Source organism: Urocampus carinirostris, chromosome 2 (genome assembly GCF_059441175.1).
Source record: "Urocampus carinirostris isolate Australia breed hairy pipefish chromosome 2, RoL_Ucar_1.0, whole genome shotgun sequence".
Taxonomy (NCBI): domain Eukaryota; kingdom Metazoa; phylum Chordata; class Actinopteri; order Syngnathiformes; family Syngnathidae; genus Urocampus; species Urocampus carinirostris.
Window position 1 is genome coordinate 49393883 of NC_142350.1, and position 25598 is coordinate 49419480.

The window sequence follows — 25598 nt, forward strand, 5'->3', positions numbered from 1 at the left end:
ACAATTATAAAATAGTCTTTAAATTTATAGTTGCAGCTCTTAAAGGGCAGAAGATACAGTTTTCCGCCACCTGTATCGACACTTTCCAACACGGTACTGATATGATATCAGGTATTGGTAGACGCCCATCCTTAGAAACATAAGTCTTAATATTAGTGTTGTTGAATGAATGAATGAATGAACGTGATGACTAACGCGGCTCGTGCCGCATCTCCTCGCCTGCAAAGGGGAGCAAAGGGGAGGTGGGGAGGAGGAGACAGACCCGGCAATGTTACCATGGCAACATTGAATTCCAAAGTCGAGATCAGCATAGAGCCAAGGAACTGGGGGGAAGGGAGGAGATAGGGGTGGGGGGGGAGACGGGAAAGGGGGGTAGGACGGTAAAAAAGATGGAGGGGTTACATTTGAAGGCATGGCAGTGAATTAATATTGCGTGTGTGAGACAACTGCGACACAGATGCTCCCTGCATCCTGCAGACCCCATTCCCCCCATTCCCCCCATCCCCACCCCCCTTTATGAAATGCAAACGTAAGGCACACACAACGAGCAGACATGAATCCCGGTTAATATTTGATGACGCATTATGGCATCGTGAGCAAAATAGGTTACGTCCCGTTTGCGTTGCGAGATTGTGAGTCGGCCCCCCATTTGTCCCCCTCCTCCCCGTATGAGATGCGTCGCTGGAAAAACTGTTGCACGTCCCCTCATCCTTGTTACGTAAACTGCTGCAGCGTGCCTTGCTTATGGACCGTATATCCACACTATAAGGCGCACGCCCCAAAAAATAGTCTTTTGTGATATATATTCAAGGGTTCAAACAACTTTCCGATTTCTCCAATACCATCAAAAGAAGGAATCCTGTGTGAATCATATATTTTGCAGAGCCACAAATAAATCTGAGATTTACATATACAATATTTAATCTTAGGTGTGCATTTATCAAGACATACAACTTATGGATCTTGAGTGAATATATTTGTTTATCTGAACAGGACATGGGTAAATATTTTTGAGACAAATCTCTCCCCCACATGACAGCAATATGTAGCTTACATTTTAAGTTACAGGAAGTTCTTCCCATTACAATTTACCAGTGGGAAACACTACTTTCAATTTCTTTGCATGGCCCATAGTAATGTCCATAATTAATACATAATCCTTGCACTGATACACATGTGATAGTGCCCTGTTTAGGTGTAGCATGCACCCGTCCTCTTGGGCTCGACCTGTACACTTAATAGGACAAAGCCATACAAACTAATGCCAGTTGCAGAGGGAAGAAGAAATGCAAGGGCGAAGAAAGCCACTAGACAGCAATGTCAGCGTCATTATTAAGCAGACTTGTTAAGAAACGTAGAAACAATTTCAACCATTTAGAAGCACTTCACCCAAAATTCAAGCACTCATCAATCCATGAAAACACAACAATAAAATCCAAGCATTTTCAAGGATTTCAACTACTCGTAAAAATCCTGTATTTTTCATATACAAAGCGCAACGGGCTATAATGGCCATGGAATGAAAACTACAACAAGGGGTAAAGTCTCAGAAAAAAATTAAAAGTACCGTACTTGTGCATCAATTGATCAGTCAGAATGTATCACTTATCACAATTGCCTTACATTGGATGCAACGGGAATCAAACCTCTAATCTAGGGTGGACGGAAGGACCCAAGTATCGATATTATCGATACTGAGCTAATACTTGAATCGGATGGATACTATTGTCGTATTGATCAATTCTCTGTTTCTGTCACGATTGCTATGATATGCATACATTGTAACGTTCAACTTTGATCCAATTGTATTTACACTTTATTTGCATGAATGACTTTATTTTGCAAACGATTGTTCAACGGGAGTTATTCTCATCATCTTGTTAACAATGTTATACAGATATTTCATTTTTATTTCATTACTGCTACTCACAAATTGTTTGTGTAATTATTTAAATGTCAGGCATTAAATCAGTCCATAGTACAGCACTGTACTAATGCATACACGTCCAAATTTCTGGCCAATTTGGCGTATTGGGGCACTTTTTATTATGGAAAATATGGTACATTGTGTGTGTGTGTGTCCCCTCTCCATTCACACAAAATGGCCCCCCTGAAGCATCCCAAAAGCTCAGAGCGCCTCGGAGGCCCCATCAAAAAGTCACGTACGTGCAAGCAACCTTTCGGCTGACCTTCCTTATCCCCCTCGGGAAAAATTCACGCCTGGCGCTGGAACGGAATTGCCGTTTAATTATCAACGTTTCTCATTTCCTTCCAATAATTAACAGCCACGAGTGTGAGCAGGAGAGCATGAAAAGGACGACAGGGCGTGATTTTTTTTTTTTATGATTGAAATATCCCAATGCGTGAATTGGAATTTCGGAATTATTTTTGTTTAAGAATGATTTGGGATGCAAACAAAAAACTAGAGGTGCACTATAAATAGGTTTTTCTTTCAGATTTCTTTAAATACAAACTGGTACACAAGGCTAAAAAAATCAACAGTGTTACCCAATAGGTAAAAAATATTGCTTATACAGTGGTATCTTACTCAACGACTTAACTTGGTTCGAGCAGTGACGTTGTATAATGAAACCTTTGTAAATCTAATCATGTTTTCCCAATGAAATGAATTGAAACGAGATATTTCATTTCCAAGGTCATCAAATGCCACCAAACCCCATTAGATCAACTGTAACTGCCCGGTAGGTACAGACACTACTTACGTCCATTCAACTTACGAAAAACGGAAGATACCAAAATTTTTTTCGGGATGTCGAAAAGACATTGCTGTAAGTTGGATTTTGTATTGTGTGCATCCTTTTCTGAGTACAGCACATTACTGTAGTACTTTCCGCCGCTACCGGCATGTGGTGGCGCTGTGAGAGGCCACCCAGCATCCACCCCGAAGAAGAAATCCGGCCTCTACTTCCTAGTTTGTGTGTAAGCATTCTATACTGTATGTCTATACTATCTCCAGCGTGCTAAGAACTTTGACATTTTTATTGTTTAATATCTCGTGCATCCATTCAATATGGTTGTAAAGTATATAGAAGAGGCGAGCCGTTTCTTTTGAAACCAAAGTGGAAAAAGAAAGCTTGATGCGGTTGAGAAAATGGTTGGATCTTTTTTTTCGTCCACTCTCTAGCACGGAGGAGGACCTCTTGAAGCCCATCTTCAAAAGGTAGTTTAACTGAACTTTATTTATCTTTATAGAGCATATTATTTTATAAAATGTTATTTTTTTAGTAAAAGACTATACAGGTTACTTATACAAGCCTTAAACATACAAAATATAGAATATCGTTCGTAAGTAGGGCAGTGTCTGTACACAATTGTTTATGAATACACCACATGGAAAAAAATTAAACAATAAGGCTAAAGAAATGCAAAAGAAGAAGTGACTTGAAAAGTGCCATATGAACTGCTTCTGCCATTAACCATTTATTACTAAGGAAACAGTCCACAAAACAACAAAAACAAACGAATGATAAAAGGTAAAAAGTCAATTAAATGTCATTCCCTTGGCATGCTTTTCCACACACTGTGTCGGTTTGGTCGTTGGATGCATAAAATAGCGATCCAGCGATTGTTGTTTCTGTCTAGATCTCAGAATGTTTTTAAAATGTTTGGGATGGTTTTCATCAAACATTGACTGTCCGCTTTTGGCTTTATCGGGATGTCTTTTTCTCAGAAAGTTTTCCTAGAAGGTTTTCCCAGAAGGTTTTCCCAGAAGGCGAACGCTTCCTTCGCTTCTGCCATTGACATTGTCCCTCTGGTTCAATGTCATTGGCGGAATGCAGTTGGGGCAGCATCTCGTACCCAAATGATACGAACCTTTTCGTTATCTTCATTTTTTGCCGTCCAACAGTTCAAATACTTTTGTCATTTTTAAGATGAAAATAATTGTTTTCCAATTTAAAAAAACAGAAAATGAAGACAGGTTTTCTCATTCTTTTTTATAATTTAAATACAATTTTAGAAATGAAAACAAAATGGTGCAGCGGTTTGCGCCATTTTAAAATTCACATAACTGGCCTTGTGGGTAGGGCGGCCGTTCCAAGACCGGGATGTCACTGGTTCAAGCCTCGGCCGAGTCATACCTAAGACTTACAACATTGGTACTCATTGCCTCCCAATACAGCAATTGGGTCTAAAATGGCGGCGCCCTCTTCGGCTGCGGATACATCGGCTCGCTACAGTTTAACTGTGCGGGTCAGATGTATCGACATTTCGTTCTGTGTGCATGGGCACAAGAATGACAATAAAAGTAAAACTCTTTTCAATTCTAATTCTAAAAAATATATTTAAAAAAAGGAACAAAACATTGAGATACGTTTTATATAAAAAAATCTAATTTCAATACATCTTTAAAAATAGGTTCTTTAATAAGTGCTAGAGTGTTCAGCTCCACCTGCATGTGACTTTGTCCTTCACACTAAAACGTGGATGCTGGATTGAAAAAACAACTCCCCCAGGTTAGCTGTGCACTAGCTAGCTGCTACAACCAGTGTTTCCAATACCGTAAGGCAAACAGGGTTTAATTGGCCCCGTCAGAGTCTCATAAACTTGTATTATTAGAAAATAAGACAAGATTTCAGATATACTGCATTTAATGGTGTATAACACCGCATTTAATGGTGTATAACACGCACCTGTGTATAACACGCACCCCTAATTTTTTTGTTTAAAATTGGTATAAAATGTTGTTTTACTTTTTCTCAGCTCAAACTTTGTAGTTGCGTGACACCGGAATTGAACCTAGGTCACAAAGGTTAAAGCACCTATTTCTAACCAATCAACAACCTGTGGTATAGGTGACATACGAAAAGGCAGTTGCTTTTATCTCATTAGCAAACTATTTTAGTCAAGGTACCAGAGACAAATTTTGTTGAGTGTTTTACATGTTACAATGACAACAAATGTGTCAATGCTTAGAATAGAATAAAATAGAAGGTCACACACTTATCATAGCTCTAGCTACTTGATTTTGCTCTAAAATGCACCAGATCAATGGGTTTGGATTTAAAATGTACAAAATTTTCTTTGAATCAACCATGCCCACTGACCCCCTTAGATTGTACACCCACCAGAGTCTCACAAAATCTTATGGTAGACACTGCTACAATCCCAAATATTGAAACCAAATGCATCCAATTACTTTCAGTTCTGAAAAAAAACCCTCCAAGATCCAAGATTGAAAACCCAACAGGGGCCATTAACAAGAACTGCACAGCTCAGGAGAAGCTGGAGCCGTAATCACCTGTGCCACTCGTCGCCAGAACGCTAAGTGCACCAAGAAAAAAAAAACCTGATTTTTCCCACCAGGCCGTTTGAACGTGATAGCATCCGCGCCATTAGCCATTCGCAGCGTATAACAAAAAAAGCGAGCGGTGTGTTGAATTAGTGATGACGTGTAACATGTTAGTCCTGTGGAAGCGTTAATACGTATTGAGGCATTCATAAAATAAGAGAAAACATTTCCCCCCTAGTTTTTGAGGGTTAAGGTGAGGAAGTTGTTTGGTTTATTCATGTACAATATCTTCGAAAAAAAAGATTGAAATGGAATTGTGCTCAAAATAGTAGCAGCGGTTACTGATAAGCCTCAATGATGACACGAGAAGCCCATGGTTCTAAAAATATCACAATATATATAATATATGGCATCATTTATATAGATTTTTTTTTAATTACCGAAAATATGAAATGTTTTTCTTTATTTTTTCAATTATTTTTTAAAAACTACCCAGAAATTAAAATAGTTTTTTTTTGTTTTTGTTTTTATTTAAATACATTTTTAAAATGAACTAAAAAATGTAGATTGATGTTTTGTCATTTTTGTAAATTTGAATAGAGTTTAAATAAAAAAAAAAAAAACTAAATGGAGATGTCTTTTGTCTTTTTTTTATATAAATAAAATTTGAATAGTGACAAACAATTTATATATATAATAATAATAATAATAATAATAATAATATATATATATATATATATATATATTTTTTTTTTTTTTACACACATTTATTTAAATTTATTAAAAAATATATATTACACAATTGAAATATTTTTGCCTTTTTTATTAATTATCTAAAAAAGACCAAAACATGTTTTTGAAATGTTTTACATTTAAATAAAGTGAAAAGGGTGATTTTTTTAAATTTAATTTTAATATATATACGTATTTTAATTTAGAACTAATTCTGATTCTTTTTAGTCAATTTTGAATTCAAACGAATTTAAAAAAATTAAATACGATCTTTTTTGTCTTTTCCATTTAAATGAAATTTTGAAAAATTACGAAAAATAGAAATGCATTTTTTTAGTTTTATTATTTTTATCTTTTTTTTATTAGATGTTTTTAGTCGTATTTTAAATTTGTATTAAATATATATTTTTAAAAATCTTAAATTATGGAGATATATTTGTTATTGTAATTCAAATGTAATCTTAAAAATGACCAAAAACGAGGGTATATATTTAATTTAAATTAAATTGCAAACAATATATAAAATGAAATTAAAAAAACGATATGCATATTTTTCTTAGAAATTTAAATAAAGCCCGAATGTATTAAATATGTATTTTTTAACCCTAACCCTAACATCTCAAATAATAGAGATACATTTTTTGGTCTTAATTTAAGTTCAAATTAAAAAAAAAAAAAAGATTTAAAAAAATGAAAACAATAAACGGAAGTAATAAACTATGGTGACCAATGGTAAAAGATTTATGACTAAAACGCAATGCCTAAATTTTGTTGTAAATATGATGCAATAACACCAAAGCCTCCAAACTCAAGTGGCATAACAGTCTCACAACAGTCCTAAAGGCGATTATCTGCAGCTCCTCGTGAGCAAAAATAACTATACAAAATGCAGAAAGCTGCTTTTGAAAAAAATGTAAATTATTCATAGGCCCAAGATAATGTTGCTAAAGATGGGGGGACCGTCACAGCTTCACGGACACAAAATCTGGGAAAAAAACACACTCAGGTAGACAAAAAAACACACACACACACGTGCACAAAAGCAGCACTGTCAAAGCGGATGACAATAGGATGTTAAAATAGGTCATGTTTAAAAGGCGCTGGAGTGTCCACCTCCGCCTGCATGTGGCCTCGTCCTCGCCTTGTCGCCCGAAGAGGCACTGACGCTAACACCTTTGCTCTAAGAGGCTGCAAATATAGTGCTTTTTGGATGAATATATGAATAAATGTGCCGGGGCATGCTTATGCTAAAAAGCGCTCTCAAAGATGAAATCCTCGTCTGCGCTCTTGATGGCTATAGACGTTAAAAATCCACTACAGTTGACTCCCGGGATACGCCTTATGATTTTTCACTTTGTGGAATTAATCCGGCCCGTGAGACAATGCTGAGAGATGCGCAAGAGAAAAATAAGTTGCATCACGTCAAAGGAGGACTAGCAGTTTTCAATATGCCCACTGGATCTCGCCGCAGCCTGGCGGCATTCCCAAAGAAAATCCACTGTAGTTGGTAACGACCATTTTTAACCAGAAAACATTTGAGAAAATACCCATTCTGATGTTTTCATCAAAATAGAAGCCGTGAACAAGTCGTTTAAGATAATAAAATTGCACTCACATGTAGTAGTGATGTGTCGTTAGCGAACCAAACGGAGCGACCAGCAGGAGTCGGCTCCCCACTAATCAAGAGCAGATTCCTTTCGAGATGCTTTTTTTCCACTTATGATTTGTCAAAATGCATTTTTTTATATTCTGTGTTGTTGTCTTTATTTTATTGAGATTAAAAAAGGTTCAAAATTATGTTGCATTTTAATATATTTTTTTAACTTGTGTTTCCTGTGTTTTTCAGGGTTCATGTGTTTCGTAATTAGCTTTTTTTTAAGGCGGCTGAGTGGTTAGCGTGCAGCCACATGGTGCGGCGGTCCAAGGTTCAATTAGAGCTATCGCAGCATCTTCATGTGGAGATTGGAGTTTTCTTCCGGGCCCTCCGGTTTCCTCCCTCATTACAAAGAACATGCATGTCAGGTTAATTGGCCGGTCCAACTTATCCCTTGGTGTGAATGAGTGAGATCTACGTCTGTGTGTGCCCTGCAACTGGCTGGCAACCAGTTCAAGGTGTCCCTTGCCCACTGCCCGAAGATGGCTGGGATGGGCTCCAGCACCCCCTCGACCCAACTGGGGATAAGCAGTGCAGAACATTGATGGATTTTTACACTTGTATTTCATAGTTTAGGTGCTGTTGCACTGAAAAGTACATACAGTAATGTAAATAAATATTCACCCCCTTCCTGATTTCTGTGTTTTTTTTTTTGCAGATTCATCACTCAAAGGTTTGAGATCCTCAAACCACTTTTAATATCACACAGAGTCAACCCAAGAAAATACAAAATGCAGTTTTTGACTGTCGATTCCATTTAGTAAGGCACAAAAAAATCAAAAGCTATCTGATCTTAATTTAAGTCGTAATTGCCCCCCTAATCTAATAGCGAGTTGGTCCACTTTTGGCAGTCATAACAGAAATCCAGGGTTGGGTAGGGTTACTTTAACTGGATTACTTTCAATTACTTTTGGATTACTCCAATACCAAATATGCTAATGAAAGACAAAAAAAAACTAAATATGAATAAAATTATGACTCATAACACGTGGTAAGCTTTCTCTCCTGGCTTTGATCTCTTTGATCTACGGCAAAACTAACATAAAATGCGACAGAAACAAAATGAAAATAAATCAGCTTGCCAACATCATTTTTGCCGTTCCATGTATTCCGTTACTCCCCAAGCCTGCACAAAATGTTGTAATTTTATTCATATTTAGTTTCTTTTGTCTTTTATTAGCATATTTGGTATTGGAGTAATCCAAAAGTAATTGAAAGTAATCCAGTTAAAGTAACCCTACCCAACCCTGCAGAAATCACACATTTACGATAATTGATAATGAGTCTGAGAAGGAATTTCGGCCCACTCTTCTTTGCAAAATTGTTTAAAATCTGCCATATTGGGTGGTTTTCTAGCAGGAAGTGTCCGCTTAAGGTCACACTTCAGCATCCCATTTAGATTGAAATCCGGACTTTTGACTTGGCCACTCCATTGTTGTTCTGCTGCATGATCCATGAGCTAGAACTGATGGCCAGATGTTTTCCTTCAGGATCTTCTGGTAAGAATTCAAATTTTAGTCACACACAGCAAGTTGTCCTGGTCCTGGGGCACCAAAGCAGCCCCAGATCATCACACTGCCACCACCAAGCTTTGCTGTTGGTGTCATGTTTTTTTTGTCAAATGCTGTGCCATTTTTACGCAAGATGCATCAAGCCAAACACCTTCCAAAAAGTTGAATTTTTGACTTATCAGTCCACAGAATGTTTCTCCATAAGTCTTGAGGATAATCAAGATACATTTTGGCAAATGTGAGACCACTCTTTGTTTTTTTGTGACAGCAGTGGTTTTCGCCCAGGAACTCTCCCATAGATGCCATTTTTGGCCAGTTCTTTCTTATAGTGGAGTCATGAACACTAACCTAAACTGAGGCCACAGAGGCCTGCAGTTCATTGGATGTTTTTTGAGGTTCTTTTGTAAATTCCTGGACAAGTCGTCGTCACACTCCTGTATTAATCTTAGTTGGTCGACCACTCCTCGGAAGGATTACCACTGTTTTCCAAATTGATAGAATGAAATCCCTTTTTTACTAATTTCTTCTTGAATTTCTTCGGATTGTGGCATGTCACCATCTACGTTGTTTGGTCTAACAGATTCAATTTAAGTGATCCCTTCATTTCACACAAGTGGTGGCAATCAATTTTAGGTGTGGCCTGCGGAATCTAACTCAGCTTTACCAAAGCTGTGGTTAGTCACAGTTACTTTGTGATTTAACAAAGGGGACAACTACATTTTCACATAAGGCAAGATAAACCTAAATTGTTTCCACCCGGTCCACCCTAATGGTGAGTTATATATTTTGTTTTTTACGTTGTGGCACGCAGGGACAATTCATCTGAAAACATATTTATAAGTTACGGTCCTGAATGAGTTTCAAGTCTTAAATACTGTAAAATTCTATAAGGAATACTAATTCCCCCATTTTAAAACCACTTAACAAGAATTGTCATTCCTTTAGCATAATTCCCACTACTGAGCCACTACATAAAAGAAGTGCCTTGTAGACTACCTTCTTATTTTTTATTGTATCATCCACACCAAGTAGTAAAAAACAAGCGCTCTTCCGCTCTTCAATGTATTGCCCATGCAAATGAGCAACCGCTTACTCCGCCCCCTTCTCCTGTGTTCTATCATGACACCAGCATGTTGTGTGTGTGTGTGTCCACGTTGCGCAATCTCTACTCCACATATAACGTACATCCGTTTCCTTCAAAAGACCCCCCCTGCAATCGAGCAAATCCGCACCCCCGGTTGCCTTTTGCGGAAAATTACGGGAAAGTTGCTGCATTTGGGAGGCGGGGTCATGCAAGTTGAGTCACAGCAATTGATGGATGCCAGCGTGCTTTGTTTTGTGTTCAAGCACACACATGGGAATTATATGTATAGAATAGAACATATGCACGTTTTTTAAGAGGAGGGGGTGAATGCTGCAGTGCACACCCCCTCCCATCTTTCTCCCTCTCCGTATGAGTTTAAATGATCACTACATTGGTGGAAACGGAGACGTTTTTTTCCCTGTGGGCACATGTTTTGAGTATTGTACAGCTGTTTGTGTGCAAATAGTTTATTGTTTCCTGTTGTTAATTAATGATTGATGCCGTTTTTTTTACTCTGCCTAAATAAAAAGCCTGAAACAAACATGCCTCAGATGAACATCATGTGGGTCATCATTGACATGACGTCCTGTGGGGAGGGGGGCGGTGAGTGTGTGTTCGGCTATGTGCAAATATAAGAACACACAGAAATGTATGCAAGCATGCCAAGCGGGTGTATAGCGATGCAGACTGCAGTGCATTCATTAAAAGATCAGCAACACACACACACACGCACACACACTCGCGCATCATCACTCTGACTGCACTGGCTCCTCATGGGAGGGCGACAAAATAGACGCCTGGCAGCACACAAATCACATTGAGTTTCCTACAAATTGGCGATTAAGGCAATGATGATAAATGATAAAGGAGAGAGGAAGGTAGACGATGGAGGAAGGAGTGTGGTGTTGGGGCGTGCATGCAAATGAGCTATTAAAAGGATTCCGTCTGCATATTAGACACTGCTAATTATAGTCCCCGCGCTATAGTAAATAATCCTAAAATGATGTAACCTGGTTTGTCACCCCACCAAGTTCGTGCATCAATGCATGAGCCTGATTGACGCTGTGCTCTTGCCAACCGCGGATAAAAAGAAAAAAATCAAACGAAAAAAAAAAAATCCAAGGCGACCTCACCTGCAGGCTTCTGCAGGATTGCAGGAGCTCCTTTTCGGCGCGATGCACTCCACGAGAGATGGGAGGAGATGATGAGGATGATGATGATGGTGGAGGCGAGGAGAAGTGCATGGGGAGGGGGCGGAAGTAGGAGGAGGTAGGGTTGGGGGATACTGATCTGATGGCACTGTGTAATAAAACAAGAGGTTTGAGGTCAGATCGTTAGCAATTCGATTGAAATGTCATTTTAAAGCAGTAAGGGGAGGAGGGGGTCAATGTTGTACATCAGGGAATGGAAAATGATTCCGCATTTCATAAAACAGATGGCAAATTAAATACAGAATGGCAAACTTTTATTTTCTTATTCAAGTATTGCATTCCTTACATAAAACATATACCGGTATGTATATATATACATAGTTCAAATATATAGTTCAAACTTTTCTCATATTATTCACTAAAAACACGCCCCCAATTTTTTTTATTAAAGTTTAGATGGATGTTTTGTTTTTTTAAATTAAAGTATATATTAAGAAAATATATTGTTTGCATTATTTACTTATATATTAGTCACTAAAAATATAAAGAATCGAGGGAAAGGGGGTTACATTTGGGAGATTATTTTTATCTGATTTAAGTAATTCCCAAGAAATGAACACATTTTGTTAGCAAATAGGCTATTGTTAGCTATAATAACGTACCGTGGCAAGCCGGCTTTATTTGTGTTTGTTGTGATTTGACTCAATAACTGCCAATGTAAATGCTTTTTAAAACAGTACAGAAATTAACAAAGGTAAGGAAAATAGTAAACATGAGAAAAATATATATATGAACTGAGCGCTGCTATTCTGAATTAGAATTGTTGTCAATGTCCCCCTTAAATAGATAAAGTTAACAAAAATTAATTGAAATGGCGGCTACAACATTGCCTCTTTTTTATGTTTCTTTTTAAACAGGGTTCCCCCAGGATTATTCCAATCAAATTCAAGCCTTTTTAAGACATTTTCAAGACCAATTAAATTTAAGACCAATCTTGCACCTATTCTGGCATACGGACACGAGAGGCGTCGTAACGGATCCCGGCGCTACCAGGCCGCGACAACGGCATCAGCTCGTCGACCCGTCCCACTCGTTCAATGCTACAGCCTGAACCAAGTTATAATTTATATCACCCAACCACAATGGGTTAAAACTACACTTTCCCATCACAAAGTTACTTCAACGACAGCAGGTTCAAAACTGACTGTACATAAAGCTCCAACATGGTGCATTTTTGAAAACACAGAAATCTGCATTCTTGCATTCATTGGTCAGAGATCGATAACAAATAATTTTACGGCGCAACGTTCAATATTTTTGTTAGACAGTTCCACACTTTTTAGCCCTGTCAAGCAAAAGACACAGGGAAAAATTAAGACATTTGATTGTTAAAATGAAGACTTGTAGACAACATTTTAAATATTTTCAGTGTCTTCGTTTGCAGTCATCAAATTAAAGATTTTTCAACTTTTTAAGACCTTGGGGGAACCGTGTTTAAAAATATATAGTAGCAGTATATAGTAACAGCCTAGCATTAACCATCACACCATACTATGGGAAGCCGACTATATTTAACTCAATAAATGTCAATTTAAACAGTTTATTATTTTTTTCTACCAAAATCAAGATAATAATAACCAGAAAAAGCATCATCGTCCACTTTATGACATACATTAACAGCTTTCTTTCTGTCTGTGCGTGCAAATTAGCAGTCAATAGTGACTTATCAATACAGGCTGGCGACCGTTGAGTGCAGGGGTCACCAACCTTTTTTAAGCTGTGAGCTACTTTTTTTAATATTGATTTGCACAAAGGGCTACCAGTTTATATGCATTTTGAAAAAAACATGTCATTACTATTTTATTACTGTATTGTAATTTTTAAAATGAGTGTTATAATAGGCTGAGTCAGCTACTAAAACATGCTTTACATAATATAAATTATAGGCTTGTTTTTAAAATAATATGGAAGAATTCATTTTGTATTTAAAGGTGAAGTGCGTCATTTGAGGTGTCCTTAAAAGTTGAAAGATCAATATTTTCTCTATTAAGTATGTGTTAACAATGCTCACCTCAGTTCAAAGAGCCTTTAAGCTTTATTTTCCAATGCGCCTATCTGCTTTTATCTTACTTTTAGCAATGCTGTTCAGGGCAGAACACATGACGTAAGAGGAATGGGAGCTAGAGGGAGAACTGGAGAGAGACGTCCTGCATGTCTCAACAGATTTTTTTTTGTTAGTGTTTAACGCCAGTTTTAAGTACACTCCAAACTCAAGACCAAACCCTAAGAAAGAAGAAAAAAGAAATGCACGCGCATAATGAACAAAAGGATTGAGGCTGCAATGATGACACAAGCCAGGAGATGGCGGAAGCGAGTCAAAAAGTTCAAAATTCTGTACAATTCCTTTCAAGGCACTAATAATGTCAATGATTTTTCATATCAGATAGAAAAAGAATTTCCTGGAAAGTCACAATGACGCATCACTGGTGCGCTATTTTCAGAACTGGTCCGCGGGCTACTCGGGTTATCTTTGGGGGTTACCTGGTCCCCGCAGGGACCACTTTTTTGACCCCTAGTCTAATGACCTGGTTGATGTTAGCGATGGAGGCCGGATTATGTCACCCTGCTTGCTAAAAAAAAAAGATAATGCAGCCACTTGCTGAGCGGCTGCAGGACAAACACACACAACAGTTAAGATAGCACACAACACAGCAGACAATGACCTTCAATAGCTTTAAAATGGCTTTACTGCCCACCGTGCACGCACATTCACAAGCACACACACTTGTGCGTGTGTGTGAGTGTGTGTGTGTGTGCAAGGGGCGTGCAACAGAGAGAGACACATAGAGCTAATTCAGAGTGACAGCTCTTTCATGCAGTAATGGCGATGGTGAAAAGAGAGATCCACTCAACTCCACGCTGCACACTCAGCACACAAGCATGCGTGCACGTTGACACAAAACGGACAGAAGTCACAAACATACAAAGTAAGATTTTGGACGTTCTAAAGAAATGTGTCAATTGTCCATACAAAACAAGAGGATAAAAGGATTGATTTTAAGGTAATGCTGCTAGTATTTGTAGATATTGTCCTAACCTTTTTATGTAGTGTTTTAAATTACATGTTATTTGTGTTTTAAGGGGACAGTGTGTAATATTATACAACTAGAGTCTGCACTTGAAGAAGACACACTACAGAACACTGGGCAAAGTTTGGAGGCCTATTTCAAATTTTTTTCTTGCTTGAGGAAAGCTGGTGTCCCCACCAGAGACAACAAAGGACTAACCAAGGTGGGTACACTCAAAGCGCCTGAAAAAAGCTCATAAATGGAGTCGAATCTGGTGCACAAGGCTAACATTAGACGCCGGAGTGAAAAACTACTAAAAAGCCAGTTAAACATTGCAAGAACAAAGCATTATAGGTGAAGCTTTGGGAACCTAAATCACAGAACCCGTGGAAGGATGAAGCAAGCTCTGTGACCGAATAGTGGCTGGGGAGGGGAACAAAGGAAAAAAACTTGAAGTACAAATCAAACTTTGTTTACATGAAGCAGCAAACAATAATTGCCGCTAGCAGCGAGTGATGGCCCGTAGCAAATTGGCTAACATGAATGGCTAGAGAACGAAACAGTGGGAAAAAAGGAATGCCTTAATCATCGGGCTCGGTCATATTAGCAAAACACAGAACGGACTCGATCCAGGCCACGGTCTGCCAAAACTGTATATAAAAGTGTTTAAGACTTGAGGTAATATTGTCCTCTATCTCCGGTCTCCCGAAGTCCAAAATCAAGAGCCTTCAGCTGGTACAAAATGCTGCAGCGAGGCTTTTAACTAAGACAAGAAAATTTGATCACATTACACCGATTTTAGCTAACCTGCATTGGCTCCCGGTTAGCTTAAGATGTGATTTTAAGGTTCTGTTGGTATTATACAAAATCATGCATGGACTTGCTCCCTTATCTTTCAGATTTAATTTCCCCCTATAGCCTTCACTCTGAAAACGCTGGTCTACTAGTGATCCCAAGAGCCAAGAGGAGATCCGCAGGTTCGAGAGCGTTCTCCATCCGGGCCCCGGTGCTGTGGAATGCTCTTCCTCCTGAGATTCGATTTGCAACCTCAGTGGAAATGTTTAAACCTAAGCTTAAAACACACTTCTACTCTAGAGCACACAAATAACCTATATTATATGTTGATAATATGTGTAGGTTTTAGATGAGGGGATGGTGTCATAATGGTCTGTAGTTTGCAATAGTCTTTGATCTGTGCAGCCCTTTGAGACTCTTTGTGATTAAGGGCTATACAAATAAACATGACTTGACTCTATCGTCATAAACATTATTACTAGTTTCTTTGCTTGTTTTAGTGTAAAATACTGGACTAAAACATGGTACATAGGCTGCAAATGGCCCCTGAGACCTTAGTTTGAACACCTTTGAAATTCTTCTTAAAGTCTTCCTTAAAAAATTCTACGCTTTCCTTTTTTAAAAAGACAACCAGCCTCACATGCCTGCACACATGCTTGAAAAGAAAGGCACACATACGTCAAATAATCAATTTCATCCCAGGGCTGTTGTGTCCTGTCACGGATGTCTTTAAGATAAAAAAATAATCTATGTTTAAGATAAACCATTAATGTTTTTCGCCACTTTTGGTCATTTTAAGCTAAAACATTTTGGGGTCAAAAATAGTATTTATGTCTATTATTTTCATTATTTATTCAGTCAGTTATTTAGCATTTTATATCATGCCTTTAAAGCAAGTTAGCGCAAAACAAATATGGATTTTTTTTCGTGATATATTTTGGTATTGCTGTTTTGGTCTTTAGGCCAAGGGTTACACGTTTTCCGTTTAGGGTTTCAGCCCCGAATTTTCATTTTGGTAAATCCCTAAAAAATGAAAAAAAAAAAAAAACTTTAAAATTAGCATAACACTTTCAAGCTTATGAGGAACAAGTTGAGTGGAGTGAGTTTATATGACGTTGACCAATAGCAGGCAGGTATCCTAGAAACATAAGATACGCACCAACCCTGCAAAGTTTAATCGTTGGAAAAATGCTGTCAAGAGGCCCCAAAATGCATCTTATTCCACACTGAAAAAGTAAAAATGTTGTAAAGTGGGGTCGCTGTATCCCTGGATCTACTGTACATTTTTGACTTATTTAAATGTGCCGTTTATAAGTCATATTTTTCTTTAGTCAATATCGTTTTCAGTTCACAAAGACTAAGGGGGTGTGCAGACATTTAATGACCATTTCATCTCCTTACAAAAGAGTAAAAGTCACAAAAAATGTTAAAGATTTATTGATGTTAAGCTGCAGAAGGTGTTGTCACTCACCTTTACAGACATGTAACATCCCATAATACAGTATCACTTCAGCCATAACAGCAGTTCTTTTTTGTTTTGGTCATGAAGACAATGCAGAAGCAAGCACGGCTACAGTATTTCATAGAACAATGTCTGCAGGGAAACAAGTGGGAGAAAATGGATTTTTAAGAGGCACTGAATGGTTGTTAAATATTTTGAAATGTTTTAAACCGAAGATGGAATCGTGGAAGACATAAGACGTCAGCTCGAATCTGCATGCAAAATGACGATTGAGCGCTCGTGGACGGGGGAGGAGACAAAACACGCATGCATGAAAAGTTTTGGAATGCTCTGAGATGAAGGCTAAATGGTTGATGTTCATGAAAATGTGCACGTCTTTTTTTTGTACCATTTTCTGTTGTATCGTTCAATATCATCACAGTGATAAAAAATAATAATAATTGGACTCACTTCATGGATGAGTTAATATTGCATAAGCACGATGTGAGGCAAAAAATAGACTACAAACAAGATTTGCAGAAAAACAAAACAAGAAACAGAACTAAATGTAAATTTCCACACGCACAGTAGTGTTAAAAAGCTGACAAAATGATTAATACAATTACAATAATAATATTATGGATGCATGATAATTATCAGGCAGAGAGTTATCTAACTATTAACGGCCAAAAATGAAATCAAATTTATTGACCCGATAGAAAAAAAAGGCCCGATATTTAGCTGCTATACGCCACACTATAATATTTGATCGGCCTCCAGTACCTGTTAGAAGTTATCCTTTTTTTGGTAGTAGTGCAATTTTGGTCTACTTTAAAGACTACATTGAATGTAACCTCCCTTCTCCGTATCAGAATTTGTATATTTATTTCTACTTATTATAGTTACTAATGTGTACAGACAGCTAAGCTAATGCCACTTGATATGAATGAGTGATACTCTATCTTTCTTGGCCAAGCCATGTGTGACATTGTATTGAAGTATAATGTTTAGAAGTGACACATTTTCACATAATGAACACACGCATAATCCTAAACACCTTTTGCAATATCTATAAATCGGGACACCCTATCTTGTTAGTACAGTTCTGATAAATTTAGCCCATTTTTAATATTAGTCGCCTGCTAAAGATATTGCATAAGAAACTAGTTTCTTATTTTGACAATTACACCTCACTGTCGTTCATTGCTTTGGCTGTTATAAAATGTTTACCTAATTTTACTATCAGCCAATCATGTTGCTTCTTTGATTTCAACAGGGCGGATCTGATGTTGTAACCTAGGAGATTTCATAAAAAGAAAGGGGCTCAGGTTGGAATTTCTTATCTAAGGTTTGGAACATTTCCTGTTTTCTTTTCAATTAAATAATCCATTGATGTCTTCTCTTCTTATTTTGAGTGTTCACTAAACTAAAACTTATCAACTTCTTAATGAAAAACAAAATCAGTATTGATAAAGTCGAGCACTATTCTCTCAAACACTACATTTAGAAGACATGCTTACTGGAAATGTATTATGTTATTGTAATTGTAAACAAAAATAAAGACACAGATAAAAACATAAGAAATATAGTGTACAGTTTTTAAAAAGTTATCAGTATCGGTAGGAAAAAAACTATTATCGTACATCCCTAATAATAATTTTTTTTCACTGCTACATTACATAGAGTACCAACTTCCAGTTTGAAAAATACACCCCCACCCCAGGTTTGTCAAAAACATATGTATTTTATAAACAGATGCAATCACAAAACAGGAGTGTTTTTTTCTTCTTCACACTTGATCTCATCAGCATAAGAACGCGTCTACCCTGTGCTCCCATTTAAGTTGCTACAAAGGAGAAACAATACAATGGAATTGTTATTTTCTGTTTCAGTTGAAAGCATTGAAGTATATCGTAACGGACTTCACAATTTCTTAGTGGAAGTCCTCGTTTTCCACTAGGCTTGTGATGTTATACAAATCTGAATTAAGTTGATCACTGCATTATTTAGTGTATAGGTAAGTATTTAGGGAAACATATACAAAATATAGGTCAAAAACCGCAAGAGAATTTTTAATGATGGGGAGGGGGGCCACGGGCTCTCACTGGGTATCGAGGCTGGCTTTTTCAGTTGTATTACGTCCAATAGAATAGTCTCATCTCATCTCATCAGCTGCACCGCTTATCCTCAGTAGGGTCGCGGGGGTGCTGGAGCCGGGCAATGGGCAGGGGACACCCTGGACTGGTTGCCAGCCAATCGCAGGGCACACGGGGACAGACAACTCACTCGTTTAGTCACACCTAGGGACAATTTGGACCGGCCAATTCACCTGAAATGCATGTTTTTGGAATGTGGGAGGAAACCGGAGTGCCCGGAGGAATCCCACGCAAGCACGGGGAGAACATACAAACTCCGCACAGTAAGGCCGGGAGCTGGATTTGAACCCACTCAGGAGGTTCCCACGACCTCAGAACTGTGCCGCACACGCGCTAACCACTGCGCCGCTGTGCTGCCCCAATAGAATAGTAAAATAGTTTAAGATGTGTGTTGTTTAAAATTCTGTAAAGCCCCAAATGGATGAGTTAAGGGATTTTTCTAAGCATTTTATTGGCTTTGTAACTTTTCTTCAAATGTTTAATCTTTGTGAAATTGCAGTGAATTGTCTTGATCTAGGGTTATTTTGTTTTTAGGTCCTACTTTTTTTATTCCTTTTTGCTCTGCAGTAAGTGAATCAGCACACATTCGACCTGGCTTTTAAATATTTGCCCATTTGACATGAACTATTTGTTTTAATCTTATTTTTTCTTTTAACTATTTCGTTACATTTCTATCCACACGTGCAATGTTTGATGTAATTGTAAGCAATGTTCACTACTTGTTATCAATGACAAGTAAGACATTTCTACTTATATGTTTCATCTGCGTTTTTTGTTGTTGTTTTTTTTTTTTTTTTTTCAAAACTACTGCGTTAAAAATATATTAATTGGAATGATTTCAGGTTGTTTTTCATCTTCCAAAGCAAATGAATGCAGTTCTGACATATTTAATGAATCTGAGACGTTTAAATTATTCCAACAGGTCACAATTAGAACTTCAAGAGCTCTTTTTATTTTAGTTGTCATAAAAAGGAGTAAATGTTTATTTTTTTTAATATTTGTCATAAAGTATGTCCTTGGTTTAGAACTGCATGAACAGCAAATAATTAATTACTGTAGTTAATAAGTGCTAAACAATTAAAAGAGAAGCAAAATGATTGATAAGTACGCAAAAAAAAAATACAATTAACTATTAGGTTTTCCGTTAATTTTCTATATAATTACAATAATTAATGTGTTTGCAGTTTATACAGTCATACTGAGGACTCGCGTTACGACTCACATAGCATGACATGTTTAATTCTTATTAAACCAAACTTATCACTCAAATGATTTAACTAACTTACTTTAAAAGTGTAGAATTTGTATATCGAAAAATCATGTTTTGACATTTTTCAATTCTGCCCGTTAGCTTCTCTTTACTTTACCGGAGTCCGCTTCCGCACACCAACATATAGGTGGCTGTGATTGGAGCATTTTGTCACATGACCATGAAGTGCAGTGGGTCAATGATGATTAAAAAGGCAAGAGCATACATCTCCACTTACCTAATTAACAACATGCACTAACGCATTACGACTTAAATAGGATAATAAATGCAATTGGTTTACAATAACTGAGTAGCTATATTTTTTTAAAAGAGGCAATAATGAATTTGGTTTGTAAAAGCGCGTCAGCCAGTACACTATTCTGCCAGTAGAGGGCGTTGAAGTTGCTAACAGCATTTAGGGAGAGGGTGCATAGTTTGTTAAGGAGTACTGCATTGAGATCATCTTGATGACGTCATAGCCAGACGTTTACAAATGGCGAAAGCTGTAGTTCCCTCTGCCATTTTTTTGTACAAATTCCCATTTTGTGCAACATTATGTACAAGAATAACTTCCAACAATTATATAAAACATAAACTTGATGATATTTAGGACCCACTTACAGTTCTATGTCTCTAAACCGGTGATGCATAGACCCCTTTCCAGTTATGTCATACGGGATGAATGCGCATTGTCGACCCAAGATAGCGGGAGTAGCAGTACGAGTTTGAATGGAGCGAGAGAATATTTGTATGTTGCGATGCATTTTTAGAATCTTAATTTCCATATTTAATTTAAGGTGCACAAATGTTTTTAAATTCCCAGTGTAAACAGGCCTTTTTAAAAGCACCATAGGCTGCTAGCCATTAAAACAACCGCCCGGACCGAGGATATGATTATGAATGTCTGCTTTTGAGATATCCGTTTCATATTTGTTATCGTGGCGATCTGGATTTGCTTGAATGCTGAATGCCTTAGTGGTAGTTTGTAGTCCGTACAGTCCTTTGAGACTTATACGAATAAACATGACTTGACATGACTTAGTAAGTATAAGTTGGATAAGTGCCGGGGAATTGTGTTTACTACCAATGCCTGCCATAAATTGTGTGTTCGCTACTCCTGGTGCAAGCTAGTAGGTCATTTATAATAAAAATTAGGACGGAAATAATATCATTTTTAAAATGAGTATTAATGTATATTTTATATACTATACATTCAAAAAAACACATTATCAAATTATCATTAATAATAATTAGCATTGATTAATTGCTATTATCATTATTATTATCAATCTCACCAACACTTGTGATGTATTTAATTTGGGTGCAAGCCAAGTAAAGTCAATTTTTCTAAAGTTTAACTCATGTGTGTACTAAGCTGCTGTAAATATGAACCAGTCATCAAACTCGCCATCCATTAAACTCGCGATCATAAAAAGGTATTTTTCAAGTTTGTAACCTCCATTAAAAAGTAAGTAAGAAATAAATGAAAATATAATTTAACATCTACATCAAATATTATTTTGATAAGAAACCCATTGTAGTAAATATTTGATCATAAACCTTAATTATAAAATTAAATAAATCATTTTGATTAGCGAACAATATTTTGTGATTCCCTGTTTCAATAAAGTTTTGTAAAAAAAAAAAGACATCATAGACGTAGCAAGAGACCGATAGCAAATCTTTTGTCACTGTTCACTGAGGGCAGAACATGAACATCAGTGTAGACGACAGACAGAACCTGCAATTATCATCGTGATTGTTGGCAAGACAATCAAATCTATCCTCTTCTTCATTTTGACTCCATTTTGGCGGTGTGATTCACAATGGAAAAAAACCCGGAACAAAAGTAGTTTGTTTCCGTTTCTCTTTGAAGTTTTAAATGGTTGCTTTGATGCACTAAGAAAACATTGCTCAAGGTAACAGATTAGAACATTTATATGGAATTTGAGATCTTCTATTAATTTTTGATACCCTTGTTTGTTGTTACTTGACTCGCCTATTTTCTATCTACATTTGCAAGTTATTGTCACTAGTTCGGGCTACGAGTAGTCACCCCTTTTATGTTCCTTGACACATAGTTGAAGACAGCTCAACGTGGTCAAAGTTTATTCTTTAAAAAATACATTTTTTTCCCTCTTGGGAAAATTCCTACATCCCTTGGAGCTATGGAAATTTCGGTGCCCAGAGTTGCGAGCTACCCCAGACCCGAAATCCAACAATGATCTGATTCATCATAGAGCTCCGCATCAAGGTTGCGGTAGGAATCGGATTATTCCCTAGATCTTGATCGTAGACTGCTTTAACTTTAAAAAGAACAATGAGTGCTTATACTGCCTCAACAATGTGCACGCAGCTTGGCTATGTCACACTTGTGTACGAACACGGAAAGGGGTCTATTAGCGTTCACTGCCCACCAGCTACCAACAAAAAATAATACGAGACGCTGACTGATAAAGTAACACATATCCAACAGATGAAATCACATTCCAGTTTGTAGAAAGATACACGTCGTCCGCGCTTTTAAAATTTGCTACGTAGAAAAGTTTGTGCGTCATCAGTCACATGATCACGTCCAGGAAATATTCACAACATGCTCACAGTTTCCTCTCTGTTGATATTTTGGGGTTTTCTTGCAAAAAAAATGCTCTTTACAAAAAAGAAAAGAAAATCCCAGATGTTCTCCAAAGGTACCGTATTTTCCGGACTATAAGACAGACCTATAAACCGCAAATTGACTTGATATTTGAGCGTGCGCTTTGTATACAGATACATTTGGAAATGCATACTAGTAAATTACCAATATTTGTGCAGCTATTGATCAGTCAAATTATCGAATATAAGCGACCCCCTAAAACTGCTTTAAAATAGGCGCACACTTAAATATATTTGATCTATTATCAAAATGTGTACATTATTAACGATAATCCTTTTTAATGTAGATAATATAAATAAATAAACTGTTAAAAAATCCTAAAAATGTAAAAGTTTTAACTGTACCTTCCAGCAGTGCTGTTTTGTGCAAATAGTATACGCTTTCCTTTTTATTAATTAAAGATTGATGTTGCTCTTTTTGCGGTATGCCTAAATTAAAATCCACAAGGCAACAAACAAACTCATAATCTTTAGTGACAACAAAACCAAAACACGAAAAATATAATGATGCGTCATTGCACTCTTTACAAAAATTTAGGTGAACATTAAACAAATAGGTGTATATCATGTGCAATTTAAAGGCAAATAGTTTGGGATTCTCATGTATTGATTTAAAATACATTGATTTTTGTATTTTCTCTTAAAAGGGTTGGATAAGGGAATTTGATGTACTAGTGGTTATCGTTATCCATCTAGAATTAAAAGGACAGTGTGTATTATTTAGCATCTCATGGTGGTATAAAACCCATCATTCATTTAAAAGAAAACAATATTTATTTAAATCATAAGCAAAAATACATAAAGTCGCTTATAATGTTCATTTTTAAATACTCATAGGTGGAGAAATTTGTTTATATTTGACATAAGATGAGGATCACCAATAGGAAGCTAACATATTTGTCAGGCATCTTGCTGTTTAGGTTACCCCTCTAAAAAATATTTTTCGTCTTTTTCTCTTTTTTGGCCCTTCTTATAATCATTTTCTTCTGTTTTGTTTCATTTTTCCTCTTTCTTTTTTCTTTTCAGTTTTTCATTTTATGATTTTCTATTTTTTCTTTCTTTTTTTCTCCATTTTTAATCTTTTGTTTCTTCTTATTCTTTCATTTTCAATTATGTTCTTCTTATTTTTCGTTCTGTTTTCTGCTTTTCTCCCCTCTTCTTAGTTTTTTCTCTTGTGCTTCTTTCTCCTTTCTCTTTTTCCCTTTTTTCTTTTATGTCTTTCCTGTTTTCATCATTTTATATTTTTTCATTTTTCCTTAATTATCATGCTTTTGGAGATCTTCATTGATTTGAGAAGCGCTATATAAATGCAGACCATTTACCATTTACAATTTCTTTCTTTTGTTTTTTTTCTCTTTCTTTAACGAAAGACTGGGCAAAAAAATAAGAAGGAAATATGGTGCATTTTAGTCACTTTGAGTCCTAGTGGTTTGTATTTTTCCTTATGTTTTTTTGACACTCAGTTTTTTATCTCCTTACACAATTCAGCCACATTTAGTGACTAAATATTACACACTGTCTCTTTAAAAATAAGTACATATTTTTTTTGCTGAGGAGGAGGAACTTGTACTTGTATTGTCTTATTTAACATTCTTTTGTACAGGTCTTAGAGTTGCATTTCGGTGTCTAAAAATTTGGTTTTCAATGGCAGACACTCTACACCATTTTTATATTTCGTAATTGTTTCCTTCGTCACAATAAAATGAGATGTGGTTCCTCTCAAACACAATTAGAACGGATCCGATTGACTAATCAGAAAGAGGAGCTTGAGCAGGGAATTATCGCCATCTACTGTTAAGGACTGTAATTGACCCTAAGTTTTTTCTTCTTAGTGTTATTTTGCCAAGGCAAAGGACCGCGACCCACTTAAAACGGGTCCGTGACCCGCTTTTTCATCCAGAGCCATCAGTTGAGAAACACTAGTCTAGTGGAAAGGATACGGCGCTCTCCACGCCTCAAATCGGGTTTGAATCCTGTTGCATCAGATGTTTAGCGATATATTTCAACTGAGCAATCAATGTACAAATACGCTACCTATTTATTTTTTGTGTACTTTTAATTCCGTGTTCCTTATAATCTGGTGCGCCTTATAGTGCGGAAAATACGGTACATTACCCTAACAGGGGGAAGCGCTCATGTGCACGTGCGTGTGATAGTGAGGGGGGGGCACAGCTGGTGGGGGCCCCCCCATTGGGCCATGAGGGTGGGGGGAATGTGACCTGGGCAGGCTGTGCGTGGGGTATCCGGCAGGGGGCGGGTTGGGGTAACTCCCCACTGAGGAAGACCCGGAAGGCGGGTGTCCTGGGCCCATGCTTTTGGGCGGTGGAGGGGGCAGAGGCTGGTTGAGCTGGATGGAGATGTCGCTGGAGGCTTCGGACGTACTGCGGCCCCGTTTAGGCGGGGGCCACGTCGAATCGGGGTGCAGGAACTGGCCACTGTAGTCGCTACTGTCGGACAGGCGGGGGTGGTAGAGCGCTGGGTGGGGGCGGTACATTTCTTCTTCTGCGTAGCGCTTCATGAACAGGTAGACGGACAGCACGCCTGCAAACTACAGAGAAAAGGTCATATATTCACATTAGCGCATTATCTATCTATTAGCCTTAATTAATTAGATTATCTAATTAGTTATCTAGGTACATCTATAGAGGTAAGTTCGGGACTAAAGGAATCCTGACCCGACTATCTATCTGTCTGTCTGTCTGTCTGTCTGTCTGTCTGTCTGTCTGTCTGTCTGTCTGTCTGTCTGTCTATCTATCTATCTATCTATCTATCTATCTATCTATCTGTCTATCTGTCTGTCTGTCTGTCTGTCTGTCTGTCTGTCTGTCTGTCTTTTTCTGTCTCTCGTTCT

General features: G+C 37.3%; 2 protein-coding genes across 2 annotated transcripts in view; both read right to left on the bottom strand.

The window, feature by feature from the left end:
• The window catches only part of cacng8b (calcium channel, voltage-dependent, gamma subunit 8b), a 36593-nt gene extending 19772 nt beyond the window's left edge, over nt 1-16821 (bottom strand). Inside the window, exons 1-2 of the mRNA XM_088326928.1 lie at nt 16718-16821; nt 11366-11531 (exon numbers count right to left, since the gene is read on the bottom strand). The gene's annotated coding sequence lies outside the window, so the exon portion shown is untranslated. The remainder of the gene's footprint in view (nt 1-11365; nt 11532-16717) is intronic.
• The window catches only part of LOC148372277 (voltage-dependent calcium channel gamma-7 subunit-like), a 35597-nt gene continuing 26666 nt past the window's right edge, over nt 16668-25598 (bottom strand). The window contains exon 6 of the mRNA XM_088326929.1: nt 16668-25295. Within this exon, the coding sequence (XP_088183055.1) occupies nt 24864-25295 (432 nt within the window). The 3' untranslated portion in view covers nt 16668-24863. The remainder of the gene's footprint in view (nt 25296-25598) is intronic.